The sequence below is a fragment of the Gossypium raimondii genome, chromosome 5 (assembly GCF_025698545.1).
Source record: "Gossypium raimondii isolate GPD5lz chromosome 5, ASM2569854v1, whole genome shotgun sequence".
Taxonomy (NCBI): Eukaryota; Viridiplantae; Streptophyta; class Magnoliopsida; order Malvales; family Malvaceae; genus Gossypium; species Gossypium raimondii.
In genome coordinates, this window is record NC_068569.1 from 3,048,289 (window position 1) to 3,067,498 (window position 19,210).

The window sequence follows — 19,210 nt, forward strand, 5'->3', positions numbered from 1 at the left end:
TGTACCTATGCTTAACAGTATTAAATTAGATATAAAGTGGTGGTCCATTCGTTTTGTTCTCTAGTCTCACCATACACAATTACTGTGAGTTTTTATGATTAAATTTTGATTTTTTTTATCTATCTGTACTTTGTATCAATTTAAATATATTTTTAATTGGTTATCAGCTAGCTAATGTAAAATGCAAATATTAAAAACTCAAGATAGTTGGAAGAACAGAAAAGATAAAGTTAAATAGTTGAATGGTCAAAAAAGAAATTGAATAATAGTTAAGTGACAAAAAAGAAAACATTCATAGTTGAGTGACTATTACGTTGGTTTACCCATTTTTATTTAAAACCATAAGAGTTGACTCCCTCGTAAACTGTGATTATTAAATTTGGTATCCTTCTTTTTACACCGTCCCTCTGATTTGGCGATGGCGGAGCAGCAGCAACTAGAGCCATGGACCGACCTCAGTGGCAAAGTGGTGATGGTGACGGGGGCATCTTCTGGTTTAGGTCGTGACTTTTGTCTTGACTTGAGTAAAGGCGGCTGTCGTATCGTGGCTGCCGCGCGCCGCGTCGATCGCCTTAAATCCCTCTGTGATGAAATCAATCACCTCACCTTTCCTTTTTCCGGACCCCAGCCTAGTGGCCCTCGAGCTTTCGCTGTCGAGCTCGACGTATGTGCTGACGGATCCACCATACAGAGCTCTGTGAAAGCGGCCTGGGATGCCTTTGGGAGGATCGATGCTTTAATAAATAACGCTGGCGTTAGAGGTACTCCATTTTTTGTTATTTAAAATTTTCGTGTCCCTTAATTAGTTTTGCCCGATCATATTTGCTGGAAAATTAGTAGGGTCTAAATTACCTCCGATTTTTATTTTTTTGAAAGTCTCCGATGTTAATTTTCAATGGAATAGATAAAGGTGTTCTTTGACAAATTTTAGAATAGATAGAGGCGTTTTTTGAAAGTCTCCGATGTTCTAGGGTTAGGAGCTCCGTTCGACAAGTTTCATATATTAATCATAGTATATTCACATGGTACGAACCACAAGAAGGGAAAGGCTTCCTCAATCGAAGCACTTTTCTATGAATTGTCCAATGAATCGTTCCATAGCTAACGCCAAGTGCCAATCACCAACATTGTAATTTGTAATCGACAAAGCAATAAATCACTGCCAATCAACACCAATACTGCACAAAACCTCCCACAAAGTAGCATATCAATTCACCAAATATTCTCAACCAACGATGCTCCAACAGTGAGCAAATTAGTCAATCTGAGGTTTTCACCAACACTTCAATCACTTGTACACTAGGTTATGACGGGAACCATGAGTTGATGTTGTAGAAGTGATCCAAAGCCATACTCTCCCATGTGCCAACACATGAAGGAAATTCCAGAATCTTTGGTTGGCACGTCCACTTGTCGGTGATCCGGTTACTGAACTCAGGCGGATAGCTTAACTGACACCATGCTTCTTACTGTGGTGGCATTTAGCACTTCTGGATGTCGACTATATGATCCCTATAAATCATTCTAGATCCCTGTAAATCTGCTTAGGATTATTTACATAATTCCACTGATACTGTTACACAGATAATTGGTATATATGTCACTAAGTGGCCATAATAAGGCAATGTTAGTTCTTCGGTTGGGCCATCTTATCTTTTTTGAAAACAAATCCTTGACAAAGAAAGCAAGAATGCTTGTTTAAGTGGAACTTGTCTTGTAGGGTTGGGGCCATTTAGGTATTACGTACAAAATCTTATTCATTAATAATTTAAAATGGAAAGAAACCAGTTCCAGCTTCGTTTTTTTTACCTGATCTTTGTGAAACATTATCAAGTTTGTCACGATCCTTTTGTTCAGTTTGTGGTCATTATGTCGGAAATTTGTTTATCATTTGCAGCTATTATGCGTTGGTAGGTAATGTGAAGGATCCTTTGGAATTGACTGAGGAGGAATGGAATCAAAACATCAGAACCAATCTAACAGGGTCTTGGTTGGTGTCAAAATATGTTTGTATGCTCATGCGTGATGCAAAACAAGGAGGATCTGTAATCAATATATCTTCCATTGCTGGTCTTAATCGTGGGCAACTACCTGGAGGTTTGGCTTATGCTTCCTCAAAAGCAGGCCTAAACACCATGACAAAGGTAATTATTTTACTAAAAACTTTTGTAGATGTTTTAAAATTATACGAGTTTTTAACTTTTTCAACTTTTTATGCAATATTGTCTCTAGAAAATCTAAGCATTTGTGAGCATCAAGTTTGATATAGTGTAAGATGATTATCAAGTGGTAGAAAGAAAGCAATTCTATGATGTACATAACACTAATTCAAAAAAAAAATGCCTGTGTAATCCAAGGAAGTCAAATATAAAGCAAATACATATAATGAACACTAAACTAAAGCATACATCTAAAAATAATTTCCTAAAATAAAATCTTACAAAAACACATGAATTTAGATGGTTTTGCTTAATGTTTATATCCACGGGTCAGAGTAGAAATTTTCAATATACTCAAGAAAAGATGAAGATTACTTTTAGGTTTCTCTTAAAACTTATCACACCACACCATAAAGCCTCATATTGCATCACTTCTTTTTCCTCCTATTCCCAAGTTGCATTAAGGGGCTTTAGGCAAGGGAATGAGGATAATAGGGTGCAAGTAGGACAACATTTAAAAAAAAAAAAAAAAAAGATGACATGGGTAGAAGTTGTCATGTTGAATTTTCAGCCATCTACTTCAGTAAATGTCCAAATTGGCTTAAAATTGCTCAAAGCAAGTATTATAGCCAATCACCGCCTCCCCTATATTGACACTTTTGGTACTTCCTTATTAAAGGACTAAGTCCAAGGAATGCTTGTACTCCTACGTAGGGGTAGCTTAGACCAACATTTTCATAATATTCTCCTCAATAGAAGCCTTACTAATCACAAAAGCAAAACATTTTTTTTGAATGACGTGATATGTGAAATCAATGTGTTTGGTCCTATGATGAAATATATGACTTTTCATTAAGTAAATGACATTCTTAATGTGGCAAAAACACAAAACTAGAAACCTATCTAGTGCAAACCGAAACAACCAATTAGAATATGGATTCAAATCTCTTTCAAGGTACTTACTTTTATATGGAAACCATTAAGGGTAGTCACCAAGTTTTTTACAGTTTTCTCTGAATGGATAAAAATAGAAAGGTTGCATCCTATTGTAAGTAATGAGAGGTTGTATCTTAAAATTGTAGAATTTGGTGATCATTAGATCCTCCAACAAGCATTTATGAAGTGAATCATGTATTTCTTTATTTTATTAAATATTTCAGGAAAAATGAAAAATTGGTGACTGATTTCAAGTTTATTCTCCCATCACTTTTTCAATCGGGTAGTTGTTTCCAAAATTATTTTTTTCATATTTTAATTAAATTTTATATTTTTTTCTTTGAATTGTTAGTTTATTAAATATTTCTTTGAAAAATACTTATAGAACGATGGAAGTTATTATAATTAAAGAATGACAATGATCATTATGCAGACCATGGCCATGGAACTGGGGATGCATAAAATCCGAGTGAACTCAATATCACCTGGGCTTTTCAAATCTGAGATCACAGAAGGCCTTCTGAAGAAGGCTTGGCTACAAGAAGTGGCTACAAAAATCAACCCTTTAAGAACATTTGGTACGGCAGATCCCGCATTAACCTCGCTAGTTAGATACTTAATCCATGATTCTTCGGAATACGTAACAGGTAACATATTCATCGTTGATGCCGGGTCTACCTTACCCGGTGTTCCCATATTTTCTTCGCTTTGAAGCACAATTGGAATACTAAATGTTTGTATTCCTTGATAAGAAGCTACCAGAATATAGGTTTTGTATTGGTAAAACTCCTTAAACTATATAGCGGAAGCTATGCCTTCTTGTAAGATTGTAAATAAAGGATGGAAGTGATCTAATCCTTCCTTGCTTTTCACCTTGTAATAAGATTTTTGAAGTTTGTTTGCTACCTTCACTATCAGCAAGACACTGGATTTTCTATTTTATGGTTTGCCCTTTTGCAGTTTCTGTATCATTGATGACATGACTGGGTTGGATTGGAAGTTGATTTAATTATATTTTCTTGATGCTAAAGAATGATAATAGTGGCGGTTCTCTTCAGCCAAGTTCGTATAAGCAAAGAAAAAAAAAAACAAGTATTATACATATAGATTAAAAGAAAACATGCCCTATCGAGCAAAGGCAATAGACAAGACGAAAGACAGTATTAGCCATCCCAGCATGAAGTATCCCACCGCTCTTGTTGGTCCGACGTCCTCCGGCTCCTGTCACGCCAACAGATCAATAAACTCTCAGAGCTAGCTAAAATGTATGGTTTAAAAACTAGTACTAGTAACATATAATTGGCTGAAAACAAATACGTATAAAAGAAAATAATTATGGGTTGATTACGTACGCCTGGTGGAGGCTCCTCCGTAGGAGTTTGGGTGATATCCACCTCAAAAGGCCAAGCATATCTATCTGGTTGTTCAGTTCTAGCCAAGCTCCAGTCATACAGCCTTCTTTCTTCCACCGATGACAAAATCGAGTACGACTCCTGAGATCGAAACCAAGTTTTTTCAGCTTATCATATATAGTTACTTTGTTGTTTATTATACGAGAGAACAGTTTGAAAAGACTAACTTTTAAGAGATCCATTTTCTTGCTGAGTTCTTCTTCATCTAGTCCCTGATTCAGGAGTTCATCAACCTTGTTTCTGTAGGCCACAGTGACCTGAAACACAAAGGGACCGAACCAAAGTTTAAAAAAGAAGAAGAGAGTTTATCAGAATGGAGTAAATGCTATTGTTGATTTGGCAAGGACCTGTTCATAAGAACACCCTCTTTGAAGGCCGAGTCTACCATAGTGATCTGCGTCTGTGATTGCTGCATGCTAAACTAAAACCTCATCAATTGAGTGCATTCTTTTTCCCAGCAATAACGGTGAAGGCACATCTCGTAAGAATTTGAAGTTGTTGGATTAAAATGCTAGTCCTATAAATAAATAAAAGTGAAAAGGGTTGATCATTGCTTTTACCGATGCCACGAAGAGCTCGTTCAACATTAAGAGCAGAGATCAAAGAAGGAGGTCCTTTAGGAGCTTCATCAATGGACTTTTCAGATTCTGTTTCAGTCGTTGGTGTCTCGGATGATACATCACCAGAGCTCCTGATGCTTAGTCTTCTTCTCTGCTTTGCTGAAAAGCTGATGGTAGAATTTGAGAATAAGGAAGCGTTTTTGGGGGTTGAGGCATGTATGTTGTTGCCAGAAATGTATAGTGTTGTTGCAGCTGTGGTTGATAGAGCCATGACTTGTTTGATACTCAGTTTTCTGGTATACTACTTTCCAATAGTTTTTCTGTTCAAAACAAGAGTAGATAAGACGTGAGCTTTGAACCAAAGGAACATTATCTTCAAGAAGAATATAAACTTATATGAATTTTTCTGTCGAATGCTATCAATCGGGTCGTTGTAGTATAGTGGTGAGTATTCCCGCCTGTCACGCGGGCGACCCGGGTTCGATCCCCGGCAACGGCGTTAACGTTTTTAATTTTCAGACGACCCTGGCCCAAGCTGAGAATCGGATCCCTCCATCACCGACTGAAATAAATACTTTTTTTTTCTTATGTTTTAAATATATATATTTTATTTATCATACTTTATTATAGTTAAAAAATCAACGTGTTTTTGTATTTTGAAAATTGAAAATAAATTTTCTTTTTTATTTATCAAATGTATTTTTTAAATTTCCAAAAAAAATAATTTTCTAAAAATGAAAATAAAACAAAAAATAGAAAACCATCTTTTCTTGTATTTGGATTTTGGGTTGAAAGGTAATTTTGGGTACCTAACCCTAGCCGGCCACCTATCCATATATTTTCGCCCCATAAAAAGAACCCTAGTTATACTGTTAGCTAGTCACTAGCAAAGCGGCGAAGCGATTTGCAATCTCAACTCACCGTTTCTCACGATTGGATTCTCCTTAAAATCATGGCTGCTCAGATTAGCAAGAAGCGCAAGGTTCTTCCTCCCTTCGCTTTCTTTCCTTCATTTCCCAGAATTTATTCAGATTTGCAACTTTAGGTTCGTTGTCAAGTGATAAAATCTATTAGTTCAATTCATTTCTCCCTAGTTATGCAATAAAGCATTTGTAATTACTCGAACGATTCTTACTATGTATATGTTGTTTCTTCTTCATTTATTTGGAAGGTATCATATAGGTTAGAAACCGAAATCGAGTTTATACTTGGTTATATAATAAGGTAACCAAAGGAGTATTTTTTTGAAAGAAAAGAAGAAAAATTGCCACTTCACATCCGTTGAGCTGAATAGTCATCATGTGATGCTTAAAGCTTTTTGTTTACGATTTGATTGGGCGTACAGTTTGTTGCGGATGGAGTGTTCTACGCGGAGCTAAATGAGGTTTTGACAAGGGAGCTTGCTGAGGATGGATACTCCGGAGTTGAAGTCAGAGTTACTCCTATGCGTACTGAGATCATCATCAGAGCTACTCGTACTCAAAATGTTCTTGGTAATTAATTCACCCAATTTTTTCTAGGTGTCTATCACCCCTTTTCTGCTGTGATTGTATTGTTGATTTTAATCTTTTAATTCTCACTTGAGGTTTGATGATTTTATGTCAGGTGAGAAGGGTAGAAGGATTAGAGAGTTGACTTCTGTTGTTCAGAAACGATTCAAGTTTCCGGAGAACAGTGTGGAGCTCTATGCTGAGAAAGTTAACAACAGGGGTCTTTGCGCCATTGCACAGGCCGAGTCCCTGCGATACAAGCTCCTTGGAGGCCTTGCTGTTCGGAGGTAAATTAAAGAAACTTATGTTGTGTTATGGTTTTACGTAAAGTTTTATAAGATTTGGGTTTGCTTTGGGGCTTGGGCATGAAAATATGTTTTCCAGCTTATGTTGATGCAGGTGTCCTATTAGTCTAATGTCATCTTTACAGCGAGTTGGTAACTTACAAACAATACTCTCTCGTGTCTGAGGATGACTATATTTTTTATTCCATCTAGATTTCTTAGGTCAAGGAAAAGAAACATTCATATTCTTGGAAAACAAATTTAGATGGTAGATTTCATCGAATATATTTCTTATATTTTTGTGTATGTAGCAACAATCCTCTTTGCACGGGCATTGATGCATTACTATTATTTAGCCCCTCATCTGTTGCATGAAAGCCTGGGGGGGTGTGATCAGATGCCCAAATAAAATATTTCAATGGAGTTTGTCAGGCTTCTTGTGCTCAATTTAAGGTGCTTGGAGTTTGGAATATCCTCCAACATGTTTTACATTTCTATTTGCTTGAACAGTGTATGCTGGTCTTGAAAGATTTAGTTTACTCCTGTAAGCTAATTGTCTTTTCTTTATTTTTCCTCATCTAGATGTAGAGAAGTTAATTTTAATATTTTTGTTTACTTAACTCTTAAGGATGTTCTCATGCTAGCATTTTAAGTCTTTGTTTTTCTAAATGAAATGAATGCCTGCATTCATTTATACCCCTTGAAAAACAAACAAAAGTCTAAGTAGGGTTTTTTTTTCTTTATTTTTCCTCATCTAGATGTAGAGAAGTTAATTTTAGTATTTTTGTTTACCTAACTCTTAAGGATGTTCTCATGCTAGTATTTTAAGTCTTTGTTTTTCTAAATGAAATGAATGCCTGCATTTGAAAAACAAACAAAAGTCTAAGTAGGGTTTTTTGTTCTTTCTGGACCGTGGATAGGGCTTGCTATGGTGTTCTCAGATTTGTCATGGAGAGTGGAGCCAAGGGATGCGAGGTAAATCCAGTAGCTTTTGTCCTCCTTGATTCTAACTGGCTGCACCCAGAAATTTAGACATCATAGTTATATTTCTGGGATATGAACTCAGGTCATAGTGAGTGGAAAGCTCCGAGCTCAGCGTGCAAAGTCGATGAAGTTCAAGGATGGGTACATGATATCCTCTGGTCATCCCGTCAAGGAATATATTGATTCTGCTGTCAGACATGTTCTTCTTAGGCAGGTCAGTTGAAATGCTTATATTAGTTGCTTGGTATCTTGCTGCTATCAGCTAACGGCTCAGTTTAGTGTAAAGACTTCTAACTCGAAGAGTGATCCTTTTTTGGTTTGTGTATTATTTGCAATATTTTCATTCTGGCTCACACAATCTTTTGTTGGATCGAGTCTTATTCTTGTGTTTGAAATGTATTCAGGGTGTGCTGGGTATCAAAGTTAAAATCATGCTGGATTGGGATCCAAAGGGCAAGCAGGGTCCAATGACCCCATTGCCTGATCTCGTCACCATCCACCCTCCCAAGGAAGAGGAAGAGTATACAGAAAAGAAAGACTTTGAACCGCTTGCTCCCCATGCCAATATCGAGGTTCCGGTTGTGGTTTAGAGCCCACCCCAAATGAGTCTTGAATGTAGTGTTTCACTCAAGTTTTCAACTATTTAGTTAAAGGAGATCGCTAGATTTCTGCCTGTACGGATTACTATTTTGTGAATGAGGTGGATTTTGGTCGTGTTTAGTGTACTTGGTATGTTTTAAAGGAATATTATTAAGCTTATCTGTTTGCTTAGCTTATCGTCCACGCTGATTAAATCGGAAGCAGATGGTTTCAATCAACCAAGATATTTGAGGTCAATACCTTCACACTACAATTATTAACCATGGCGATATATATTGGGAATTTGATAGAAAGATGTAAATATTCCCTTTTGTAACTTGTTTGTTGGTTATGTGATAGAAATATATAGTTTGACATTTAATAATAGAGCTCAAGACTGTTAGAACATGAGGAAAATTATTCTTGAAACCGGCATACCATCATAGGTCTTAAAAGACTTCGATAATAGTAATCTTAAATCTGAAAATACACTTGGTTCAAGTTAGATTACAACAGCTGAACGGGCTTCATTACTTACCACTCCTGTCCTAAGCTCCGGGCAACACTGTCAGCCCATTTCATCCCTGGTTGAAAGTTGAAACAAAGATGCCATTAGAATTTAGAAGTAAATTTCGAAGAAAGTTCCATTTCATCAATGCAATGCCTTCCTCGACCTCTAACAAAAGTTCCATTTCGACGTAAACTACAATAAATTACAATGATCTAGAATTATTTATGTATCAAATGCAAACAGGTAAAAGAGTGGATCAAATATCATAATAAGTGGCCTCTTCTTTATTATATGCCAAAAGGATGAGGATGCATACCTATAATATGCGATCATGACCAAGTGGTCGCATAGGTTGCATCCGGCCTGTCTTGATTGACCTGGTTGAGATTCACATGCTGAGGAAGAAGATTGTATCGTATACCCAGCTCCTCAAAAATTCTCTTCAGCTCAAGAACCAGTTCGGTTCTACGCCTGTTCTTCTCTCTAAAGTCCTGGAAGTTCATCGTGTGATTACAAAAGAGAGCCATCTTTAACTTATTCACATTCTCGATTTCCTTCACCACCACAAGGTGATTAGGACGCCACAGGGTATTAGCTTCCAAATGCCTGATTAAGACATGGCAGCAGAAACATCATAAATTGTACAGACCAAAACGAACTTGGAACAAAGAACAGTAAGTTCTGATAAACATAATAAAAATCATACTCAACTATCGAGATCAAAACATGATAAAAAATATTATATAACATGGAGACACCTTACATGCTTGAACTAAAGTCAACTTACTTCTTTATCTCTTCTTTCAGCCTGCCTATTGTCTTTGCTGGGGTCAAAAAATCAATCGAGAACTCTATTGTATCACCCATATCCGGGCTTCTATAATAGTTGCTGATGGGCTTTGTAGCCAAAACTGAATTCGGGTAGTACACCTTTTCATTATCAAGTTTCAGAAAGACAGTCGTTAAAATATTCATCTCCTCGACCAGCAACTGTCAGTTACCATTACCAAGTGATAAGCATAATTAGTAACTTTCCCATACATGCATGTAAGAATGTCATTTTCAATAGTTACCTGAACACCATCAACCACACAACGATCGCCGACATCAAAAGGATGCGTCACAAACACGAATACTATAGCTTCAAAGATAGTCTTGCAGGTGTTTCCGAACATAAAAGCAGCTACTACAAGCTGCGATGAAAGGAGCAAAAGCAGTTTCGTGGTTGCAATTTCCAGCAAAAGAAGCCATATGATGACAGTAACAATAATTAGGACCACTGTCACGAGTGTATTCAACTGCTTTACGGCTGTTTTGGTGTCACTCAAAGCATGTACTAGTGTTTTCCGATCCGTGTAAACCTTTACCTGTACAAAATAACAACGGGCATGTTAATAAAAAAATCCTCATCTTTAAGGATGGTTTTCCTTCATTGCAGCAACACCCTATAGTGTCCGATTGTGTTCAAACCATAAAAACTTGCTATTTTCCATTTGCAAGGAAGCACACACACACACTGTAAAATATGAAAAGATTCAAAAAGTTGCTCAAGATTTATCCGATTTTCATAAAGAGCTTTTACCACCCAGTTTGTGAAACTTTTTCTATCAATTTTTCCAGTGCTCGATCCTTCGAACAAAGGAAACACAAGATCCACCTCTTCCTTAATCATGAACCTTAAGAGGTCATCCTCGTCAATGCAACTGATTGTAAAAGAGCAAATAGTTAGGGTAAGGAAATATTAAAATAATAATAATTAGAAAAGTCGGCAGGAAAATCACTAGAAGCATCATGCAGGGCGGATTTTCTCACTTGCGATTTTGATTACTATCATGTTGTGCAACGTGTGCAAAAATTTGATGAGCAACATATTGTGCCTCCTCCTCGTTAGTAATTTCCTGTTCTGCTTCTTTGCCACCTTCATCGTACGCACTTTCCTCTAATGTTTCGGAGACTGTTGAAAGCCCTGAATTCGTGATGGCATCTACCAACACCTTCATATGCCAAGCTGAAACTTTTTCTCGCTTCAATCTATGGACTTTTCCCATGTCAATCAACCTTTTTGTTTTTGGTTCTTTACCCTTTTTTGCATTGCTAACAATCAAATGAGCTGGCGGTTTTTGAATCCCATCAATCTCCATAAATGGTGGTCCCGAAAGGGTCCTAAGTATGTAGTGATGGAAGACTGATTCTTGTATTCTGTCAAAGAACTTGTTCATATGGAAATTCGAAGCCAGTATCTTTAACATCAAAGTCTTCAACAACCACAAAAATGCTCCAATGAGGATGCTCACTAGAGTCCACGTCACATAATCTAGAATCTTTGAGGCAGTCTTCGATCTCTCAACATCAAGAAACAGAAGAACCCAAGTAAGAAGTACTATACTCAGCCAAATGAAGACCTGAACAATCTTCTTTAAACCGTGAACGAAGTATAGCACTTTCTTCCGAAGCAAAAAGTTAATCTCGATCAAGAAGACAACTAGATGCATAAACCAACGAGTAACCAACATACCGCAGAATATAACCACCACAAGTACACACCATTTCCAAATTTCCAAACCCCATAAAAGGATATTCTTTTCTTTACCTACTGTTAAACTAGCTATTAAGCACCCTATGAGAAACAAAAATACAACCCACTCAATCACAACCTTAGCTTTCACTCCCTTATGCTGCTCTTTATGCTGTTTAACTTTCTTAATTATCTCCTCATTTTCATTTTCCCCAGGGGAGCCTTTAGAAGCCGGCGATAACGTTTTCGACACAGCAGAGTCCGTCCTAATACTTCTAGCCGACTTGTTATTAGGGGAGGCCTTATTGATGGGTGAATTACAACCAACTTGTTCTTGATTAGCTAAATTAGTTTCTTCCATTTCATCAGATTCAGGGGTATAAGATTGTTCTCCAAATCTTGACTTGGGTTTAACAAATGACCTTCGTCTAAGAAGAGGTTCATTACCTGCAACTGGGGCTTTTGGTGGCTTACTTGCAGTAACAGCACCAGATTCAGTCGAAGCTTTGTTGGGTGCACCTTGAGAATTTTGCTTAGGGTTCAATGCCTCTGCTTCTTTTGGAGAAGACCCTTTTGGCCCTTCACCGGCAACAGTAATCACCACTTGTGTTCCACCACCGTTTCCCTCCGCCATTTCTTCAATTTTCCGTCAAAACCCTGGTAAGAGATAAAAATATTAAACAAAGAAGTTAGCTTTCGCCTATGAAACAGAACCAGGTTCACATTTAGGAACAAAAGAGGAAACTTTACATTTAAAAAGTGAGGCTTTTCATTAATCAAATATTAACAGCTGTTAAAGTAGCTTGGAAGAACATCTCCGTTAAATCAATGGCACATTGGCACCATATAGGAAACAAAGAATCAACTTATTTAGCTAAAAAAATAGACTATTAATTTTCAACTTTAGCAAGAAAAAATCATAAATAAATTAGTCGCAGCGAATCCTTTCACTTTTACCTGAAAAAAGATAAAGGTTTCCAGAATAAAGTAAGCATCCAAAAAATACCCAGAAAGCGTACAAAGGAAGAACCAGGAGTGCACCACTCAAAGCAGTGCAAAGATACCAAATAAAGAGCAGGAAAGAACTGGAAAATGAAGGGAAAATAGAACTAAATGAAAGAGACGAAGATTGAGAGATATTTGGTTGAGGCAGTGAAAGACAAGCAATTGCACTAGTTAATTACTCTCACATTAACAAGACAACAGAAAAAGAAAATCAATCTAAGAAGGAAAAATGGAAAACACTACAGAGAGTGGGAAACAGAGATATATATATTTGGAGAGAGTCAACAATGGAGTCAAACAAAAAATAAACTATTAAACCGTCCTTAGCATGGCTAAACTCATTGTTAGGTGCAGGGAGATAGCATATATATTTATTTTTAATGGGACGAAAGCTTACTTTTTATTCGTGGACGAGAATGACCCTTGCTTTTCCTTTTTGTGATGATTACTGCAGAAAACTAGGGCGGGAGCCGGAAGTAAACGGTGAGCATCTGAAGGGTAATCTGGGAATTTGAAGATCTGTGAGTACGAGATAGGGTTTCGCGGTCTATAATTTTGTTTGAGCTTTAGGCCATGACGTAGCTTTTATTTGGTGACGCTTGTATTTAATAAATCCAAAACTTCTATTTAATACTTTTAAGAAAACGATTAAAATAAGTTAAACCAAAATTATATTGAAATAAAAACGACATAGTATTGGAATATGAGACGAAATATAAAATGTACATTGAGCTAACCTCCATTATACAATTTGAGCTACAAAAGTCAAATTTGTTTAACAATGTGCATCTAACCTGTGCTAATTAGATATGCCCTCTCCTTTTTTCCCTCATACGTAACAGGACCAATAAACGTTATTCAAGTTTTTCATTGCCTTGGATGAAAATTTGTTGGGATTTTTTTTTATTTAATTTTTAAGGAAATAATTTAATTTAGGATGATTTTCAAAATTTTAGTTTCTACTTTCTAGGCACTAATCAAATAATGATATTTTGTTAATTTATAAAGATATAAGATTAAATATTATACACTTATTCATATTTAATATATTCTCTAATCCAATTTATTCAGATTTTCACATTCTACAAAAATAACTCTCGAAATGATGAAAATTTTGACTCTTGGATACAAAATCATAATTGAGTTTGATCATTTTTGTATTTGACAAAATCTAAGTTGACTAACATTTTATGTTAGATCTCCGCGGGTTATCTTCTTTGGAGACGATAGATTTAAATAGAAACAATATCGAAAATTTGCCCATAAGCATCAAACACTAAGGGTCCGTTTGTTTACATGTAAAAAGTTTTACGGAAAATACTTTTTTATATTTTCTTGTGTTTGTTTAACGGAAAACAGCTTGGTCAATGAAAAATGACTCACAAGTCAACGTAAAGCCCTTTTTTCTATAAAATGACCTACCATTTTGAAGAGCCTAAGTCATTTTCCGGAAAAGAACTTATCTATAGATAATTTTATTTTTATATAAAAATTAACTTAAATCAAGTTTAATATTATTATATTGATAATAAATTTTATTTTTATTTTTAAAATATTTAAAGTTATTAAAATATTATATTTTCCAATATTATTAAACATACATATTTAATTATTTATATTTAATCATATAATATATTATTAATATAATAAATATAATTTATTGTTTTAATAAATTTTAAAATAATAATTTTAAATAATATTATTTATATATTATTAAAATGTTCAATGTTAATAATTTAATAATAAATATTTATTACAATTATAAATATATTAAAATAAATGTTTTGTAGTATAAAGGTTAAAATATGTCATAAGTCTATGTACACTTTACTGATTTGCAATTTAGCCTTTGTACTTGTTTTTCAAAATTTAACCCTTTACTTTTCAAACTTGAAAATCAAGTCTAATTGTTGACATCATTAAAATTTTTTGTCAATTTTGTTGATGTCACATTTTAAATAAAAATACTCACTTGGTAGTCATGTAATTAAAAATGACATTGTAATGAACCCGAATTTAACATAATATTTTAATATATTCAAAAACAATGTAAAATATAAAATTATAGATAAAAATAAATTTAATTAAATAACAAAATAATAACAATAAAATCTCATATGTATGTTTCTTTAATTGAAAACGACTTCTATGAAATATTTTTTAAAAATCAACCAAACAACAGAAAATATTTTACACAGATTTATCCAAACACCAGAAAATATTAACTTTTTCAAAAAAGTAAATCATTTTTCAGAACTCATTTTCCGGAAGCCATTTTCAGTGAAATAAACGGAGCCTGAGTTGTTGATAAGTTTGTTCTGAATTTTGGACACCAACAAAGTTTAATTTTTAGGTTTAGGGAAATGAGTTAAAGTTTAGAATGGGGGTGAATTAAAGTTGTTTGATTTGAGGTAAATAGGCGTGAATTGTTTTAGTAAAACACAAATGATTTCAATTGAAATAGAAAATATATCGGAATGAAAGACTAAGTGGAAGTCTTTAACTATCATTTATTTCCCTTCCATATGTTACAATACAATACAAGATTTTGGACAAAATTGCTAATGAATTTTCCCTCCCCGTGTTTTATAATAGCTTCATTCCGCATATCCCAATATATATTTTTCTTCTAGTTTTGTAGTTTTCCAAGATAACCCTTTTAATGTTGAAAATGTTATTTAGTGTTGATGGTATCAGGTGAGATCTATTAAGTAGAAGTCAAGTAATTTTAGTCGCTTCCTATTCATCACTTCTTGCTTCTTTTAAGTTGAATGTTGATAAAGTTCGTATTTCGTCTTTAGTTTTAGTCTTTTCGACAATAATAGTAAGAGATGAGTATGGTAGATGAATGTGGGGATAGACGTAGCATTGGAAGATATAGAGGTCTTCGGGTAGCTTGGGATGCTAAATGAGATAGAGTTATCGTTGAGACTGATTATACTCTAGCTATCAAGGAGATTCAGGGAGGTATTAAAGGTTAACCGAACAAAAATTTGATTTTAAGAATTCAAAAACTATGCAGACGTGATTGGCATGTGAAAATCAAGCAGATACCAAAGGATGCAAATTTTGCTCGTCATATTCTGATCAGAATGATGAAAGAATTACCCATTTGGCCCCAAAATATTCCATACAGCTCGTTCAAAAGTTGTTGACCAAATTCGATTAGATAGACGACTTTATATGCTTAGTCTTACTGATACTAATATTATTTTGTAATTGATACTCTTTCATATTTTGTCAAAAAGAAAATGTAAAATTGTCAGAACTGAAAATTAATACAATTAAACATCCATATAAATTTGAACATTTTAAAATTGCCACTGAACCATGGCTACTTAATGGATGGATGGGATGCTATTGTCATTGAATCTGGTTTGGATATTTGATAGAGTGGAAGTAATGTTCGCAAAGGTGGGTCTAACACAAGCATCTCCATCCCATGACTGGCAAATCAGCTCGATCAGCTCCTTCCGTTCGCCATTGTCTTCTGGAAGTGCTGGTCTTAGCTTTCCATCTCCAACCTCCAAGGCAATCTAATAATAACAATATCATCCGATGGTTATGTGTTAAACTTGTAATATTTTAGCAGCAGAGATGAGACAATGTTAACGAGTAATCGATTGAAAATACCTTGGCCGGTCCATAATTGGTCTCAGTATAAGGATAATTGCCTGTGATGAGTTCATTCAGAATGATTCCGAAGCTGTATACATCGCACTTTTCGTTATAAGGTTCACATCTGATAACCTCTGGTGCCATGTAAACAAAAGTTCCTGAGAGGACAAGCAAAATTTCAGAGCAAATAACTAGCTCGGAGTGGCTTAATCAGAGCAAAAGAGATCGGTTCTTGCCTGTTTCGCCTGTAAGTGCCATTTCTTCGTCACTTAAAAACCGAGCATGCCCGAAATCAGCCACCCTTACATGCTTGGCATCGTCTAAAAAAATGTTGCTGGGCTTCAAATCACGGTGAATAACTTTGGGTTTTTGTTCATGGAGATATTGCATTGCTTGTGCAATTTCCACGGCTTTATTCAATCTCTCTTGCAACGGAGGGAGTGGTATCACCCTTTCTTTTCGCCTGTTGTTTCCCGGTCCATGTAGCCAATCCTTCAGCGTCATGCTCAAGAACTCCGTCACTATCCAACCTTGAATAGGCGGCTCGAGGCATGCACCCATTAGCTGTAGTATAAAGCGATGGTGCTGCTTAGACAATGTCTCGACTTCTTGAGCAAAAAATGAAACACCATTTTCATTTTTCTCGAAGAAATCGGGATATATACACTTCACCGCAACTTCAAGGCCTCGCCAAATTCCTCTGTAAATGTCTGCAGTACTTCCTTGGCCAATTACTTCTCGCAATTCAATCTGCTCCAGTAAGTTATAAAAACATGTCATTGACTGCTCTGAAGAAACAAAACGATCATGCAATCCCGTAAGCATTACCTCGATGGGGTCAATGAACCACCCGTTCAACTTGGCTTGGTTGATGAGTAGACCTAGATCTGATTGGTGAGAAACCGGGGCAGGGAGTTGAGGACTGGTGGTATCGATATTTAGGACAACATCCCGAGAAACAGGAGATTTGTGGTTACTTAAAAGGTCCAAGAATCCATTATCCTGAGCTATTTGAAGACAGTACCTTAAATAGTCTTGTGTTCTCTCCATTCTCATTTTGTACATGCTCCGAATTTCTTTCTGTTTCTGGACTTCCTGTTCAAGCTCTGTCACCTTCACCAAAGCCCAAATCATACATAATCAGAAAAACTCTTTAAGGCCCATCTTTTCATGGTCTTCTTTTATGACCCACTTACGTTTCATCTGCTTATAGTTTTAATGTTAATTAAAATCAAATAGATGAAAACAGTGGTTTACCTTGTGGAAGAAAAGGAAAGAGTTCGGGCCTCAAGGGTGAATGGACCACAATATTCAGATGAGGCCTTGTATCTTATGTACATTTTCAATGATAATACCAAAAAAAGAAAGAAAAAATGCAGTGACGATTTCACCTAACGAATAAGAAGGTGGTCCAAAGTCTATACCTGGTGCTCTAATTTGGAGGTCGGGCTACGCGAACGTTGTTGCTTTCCTTGTTGGTGTTGCTGCAAATGCTGTGGGTTCGTAGAGGCAACCGACCCTTTTCCCAAACAATCTTTAAATCCAAAGCAAAATTGCTTAGATGTCGTAGCCTTATCTATTTTTACCACGGGACTCGTTAATAGAGCTTGTTGATGGTGATGCGATACGGTGGTGCCCCTTCTCTGCTCTGGGGTACCCGAAGTCGAGTTCATTTCTATGTTGTATTTTATTTTTGCCTAGTTCATTTCGATGTTAATGGTCCTTCCTTATAAAATGGTCTTATTCTTGTTCTGGACGGATATTCTAATGAAACTATAGGCTAATGTTAATTGTGAACTGTGACGTTTAGTCCAATGCCAAAAAGATGATGTGAAAAATGAAGTTGATGATCATTGTCAAGCGTGGTTACCTAAGAAACACATTCAGAATCCATACAAAATTGGACCACAATAAACATGGTCCATACTCTACTCTGCAAATTAGAAAGCGTGCATGGTTAGTGAAAATTAATGCAATTATATTTATACTGTATTCATCATTTCGTCCTTGCAAACCCTCCTGCTATATTGAAATCAAAGCTTTTAATAAGTGAAAATGAATAGACCAACCAGGTTAGGTCATTTGCTTCACTCTAAAAATTGAAAACTGAACTTCAAGAAATGAATAGGGTCGTTGAAACAATGAAGTTTACAAGCTACGTTAAATGGCTCCAAAAAGAAGTTAAATATCTTTCTCTTCTTTTTCATTTTCTATATGTTCCTTTATCGCTAAGATTGAATCTTTTGTGGATCAAATATGAACTCACTCGTGCATCTGAGTTCATTTCTTTTACTTTTATGGATCAAAGAAAAGAAAAAGGGAAAGCTGGTAAGGATCTTATGGAAACTCATCTTGGGATCGCCAATCATAAATCTTTGTCATTTACTATACCAAAGCAACAGTAGCCAAATAATGGACCATCCCAAGTTGCAGAGCAGAAGGCCAGGTCAGGTTGTTTGGCCATTGCCGACTCATACGCGGTTTTTGCTAAGTTAAAAATTGTTAATAGGGGTTGGTTCGACTTAAGTTTATGAATGGTGGTTAAATTTATGAACCCATTAAAGAAAAAAAAAACTTGCTTCCATCTTATTCGTTAGCAGATAGTAGGCTCCAAAATAGTGACATTTTCTCTCTGCATTTGAAGATAAAAACAATGGGGGGGGGGGGTTCTTGATTTGTTTATGGGAATTGATTCCCACAAAAAGAAAATAATAGACTAAAAGCTGAAATAGTTTCCAAAGCGCTTTACCAGATGGAATACACCCTGGAATGGAACCCTAACCCCCATTGTCTATCAACTCATTGGTTGTTAGTATGTTTGTCTTTTTCCTGCCTTATACGACACAACTAAACTTAGAAACTTGAAGCTAATGTTATGCTCCATTCTCCACAACTCGATTCTATCAAATTACCAATTTATTACCACAACCTTGGGCCTGCCAATATTTGAAACACAAATTATTTGACATGAAAGATTCTTTCAAATATATATAAGATTAAGGATTAGTCAAGTTTTGTAATTAATTTATGCCCTTAAGAAGATCATGGTTACTCAAAGCTGATCATTAATTTTGTTTAATCCCGGCTCAAAATTTGAACTTGTCCCAAGAGTAAACTCACCTACCCAAACTTCAAGCCAATTATACTATTATCCCAC

General features: G+C 35.7%; 5 protein-coding genes and 1 non-coding gene across 9 annotated transcripts; 3 read left to right on the forward strand and 3 right to left on the reverse strand.

Annotated features, from left to right (window-relative positions):
• The first annotated feature begins 376 nt into the window (after positions 1–376).
• Positions 377–4,032, forward strand: LOC105768146 (uncharacterized). The gene is made up of 3 exons (XM_012587907.2): positions 377–761; positions 1,915–2,144; positions 3,529–4,032. The coding sequence occupies exons 1-3, from the start codon at positions 419–421 to the stop codon at positions 3,805–3,807; spliced, it is 852 nt and encodes a 283-aa protein (XP_012443361.1). The 5' UTR covers positions 377–418; the 3' UTR covers positions 3,808–4,032.
• Positions 4,033–4,083: 51 nt separating this feature from the next.
• Positions 4,084–5,458, reverse strand: LOC105768148 (NAD(P)H-quinone oxidoreductase subunit U, chloroplastic). Its single transcript, XM_012587909.2, has 5 exons — positions 5,068–5,458; positions 4,855–4,916; positions 4,675–4,764; positions 4,448–4,588; positions 4,084–4,316 (listed from the first exon to the last, which is right to left on the reverse strand). The coding sequence occupies exons 1-5, from the start codon at positions 5,336–5,338 to the stop codon at positions 4,221–4,223; spliced, it is 660 nt and encodes a 219-aa protein (XP_012443363.1). The 5' UTR covers positions 5,339–5,458; the 3' UTR covers positions 4,084–4,220.
• A 36-nt stretch (positions 5,459–5,494) lies between these two features.
• TRNAD-GUC (transfer RNA aspartic acid (anticodon GUC)) lies at positions 5,495–5,566 on the forward strand. Its single transcript has one exon. It is a non-coding gene; the product is annotated as a tRNA-Asp (tRNA).
• Positions 5,567–5,880: 314 nt separating this feature from the next.
• Positions 5,881–8,596, forward strand: LOC105768147 (40S ribosomal protein S3-3). The gene is made up of 6 exons (XM_012587908.2): positions 5,881–6,049; positions 6,413–6,560; positions 6,673–6,844; positions 7,762–7,816; positions 7,908–8,039; positions 8,230–8,596. The coding sequence occupies exons 1-6, from the start codon at positions 6,020–6,022 to the stop codon at positions 8,413–8,415; spliced, it is 723 nt and encodes a 240-aa protein (XP_012443362.1). The 5' UTR covers positions 5,881–6,019; the 3' UTR covers positions 8,416–8,596.
• A 253-nt stretch (positions 8,597–8,849) lies between these two features.
• On the reverse strand, positions 8,850–12,956 carry LOC105768145 (mechanosensitive ion channel protein 10). Of its 4 annotated transcripts, none has more exons than XM_052631226.1 (7): positions 12,833–12,956; positions 10,728–12,087; positions 10,498–10,618; positions 9,989–10,282; positions 9,703–9,905; positions 9,232–9,521; positions 8,850–8,988 (listed from the first exon to the last, which is right to left on the reverse strand). In XM_052631226.1, exons 2-6 carry the CDS (start codon positions 12,062–12,064, stop codon positions 9,245–9,247), a joined length of 2,232 nt encoding a protein of 743 aa, XP_052487186.1. In that variant the 5' UTR covers positions 12,065–12,087; positions 12,833–12,956; the 3' UTR covers positions 8,850–8,988; positions 9,232–9,244. The 4 variants fall into 4 exon arrangements, with proteins under 4 accessions (XP_052487186.1, XP_012443357.1, XP_012443359.1 ...); XM_012587903.2 differs by lacking the exon at positions 12,833–12,956 and adding an exon at positions 12,388–12,762; XM_012587905.2 differs by lacking the exon at positions 12,833–12,956 and adding an exon at positions 12,388–12,762 and having other exon boundaries at positions 8,850–9,107.
• A 2,687-nt stretch (positions 12,957–15,643) lies between these two features.
• On the reverse strand, positions 15,644–17,733 carry LOC105766024 (serine/threonine-protein kinase STY46). The gene is made up of 5 exons (XM_012585318.2): positions 17,478–17,733; positions 16,882–17,166; positions 16,290–16,803; positions 16,069–16,211; positions 15,644–15,971 (listed from the first exon to the last, which is right to left on the reverse strand). The coding sequence occupies exons 1-5, from the start codon at positions 17,724–17,726 to the stop codon at positions 15,774–15,776; spliced, it is 1,389 nt and encodes a 462-aa protein (XP_012440772.1). The 5' UTR covers positions 17,727–17,733; the 3' UTR covers positions 15,644–15,773.
• Positions 17,734–19,210: the final 1,477 nt, after the last annotated feature.

Coding starts and splice junctions, on each gene's coding strand:
- LOC105768148 (XM_012587909.2), bottom strand. CDS start 5,338: ATGGCTCTATCAACCACAGCTGCAACAACACTATACATTTCTGGCAAC. Junction 4,765..4,854: donor GAGGGTGTTCTTATGAACAG/GTCCTTGCCAAA, acceptor TTTGTGTTTCAG/GTCACTGTGGCCTACAGAAA. Junction 4,317..4,447: donor CGGAGGAGCCTCCACCAGGC/GTACGTAATCAA, acceptor TTGGCGTGACAG/GAGCCGGAGGACGTCGGACC.
- LOC105768146 (XM_012587907.2), top strand. CDS start 419: ATGGCGGAGCAGCAGCAACTAGAGCCATGGACCGACCTCAGTGGCAAA. Junction 762..1,914: donor AAATAACGCTGGCGTTAGAG/GTACTCCATTTT, acceptor ATGCGTTGGTAG/GTAATGTGAAGGATCCTTTG. Junction 2,145..3,528: donor GCCTAAACACCATGACAAAG/GTAATTATTTTA, acceptor ATCATTATGCAG/ACCATGGCCATGGAACTGGG.
- LOC105768145 (XM_052631226.1), bottom strand. CDS start 12,064: ATGGCGGAGGGAAACGGTGGTGGAACACAAGTGGTGATTACTGTTGCC. Junction 10,619..10,727: donor GATAGTAATCAAAATCGCAA/GTGAGAAAATCC, acceptor TTTTACAATCAG/TTGCATTGACGAGGATGACC. Junction 9,906..9,988: donor GTGTGGTTGATGGTGTTCAG/GTAACTATTGAA, acceptor GGTAACTGACAG/TTGCTGGTCGAGGAGATGAA.
- LOC105768147 (XM_012587908.2), top strand. CDS start 6,020: ATGGCTGCTCAGATTAGCAAGAAGCGCAAG. Junction 6,845..7,761: donor GGAGGCCTTGCTGTTCGGAG/GTAAATTAAAGA, acceptor GACCGTGGATAG/GGCTTGCTATGGTGTTCTCA. Junction 7,817..7,907: donor GTGGAGCCAAGGGATGCGAG/GTAAATCCAGTA, acceptor ATATGAACTCAG/GTCATAGTGAGTGGAAAGCT.
- LOC105766024 (XM_012585318.2), bottom strand. CDS start 17,726: ATGAACTCGACTTCGGGTACCCCAGAGCAGAGAAGGGGCACCACCGTA. Junction 17,167..17,477: donor CCTCCAAATTAGAGCACCAG/GTATAGACTTTG, acceptor GCTTTGGTGAAG/GTGACAGAGCTTGAACAGGA. Junction 16,804..16,881: donor GGTTCATTGACCCCATCGAG/GTAATGCTTACG, acceptor TTACTGGAGCAG/ATTGAATTGCGAGAAGTAAT.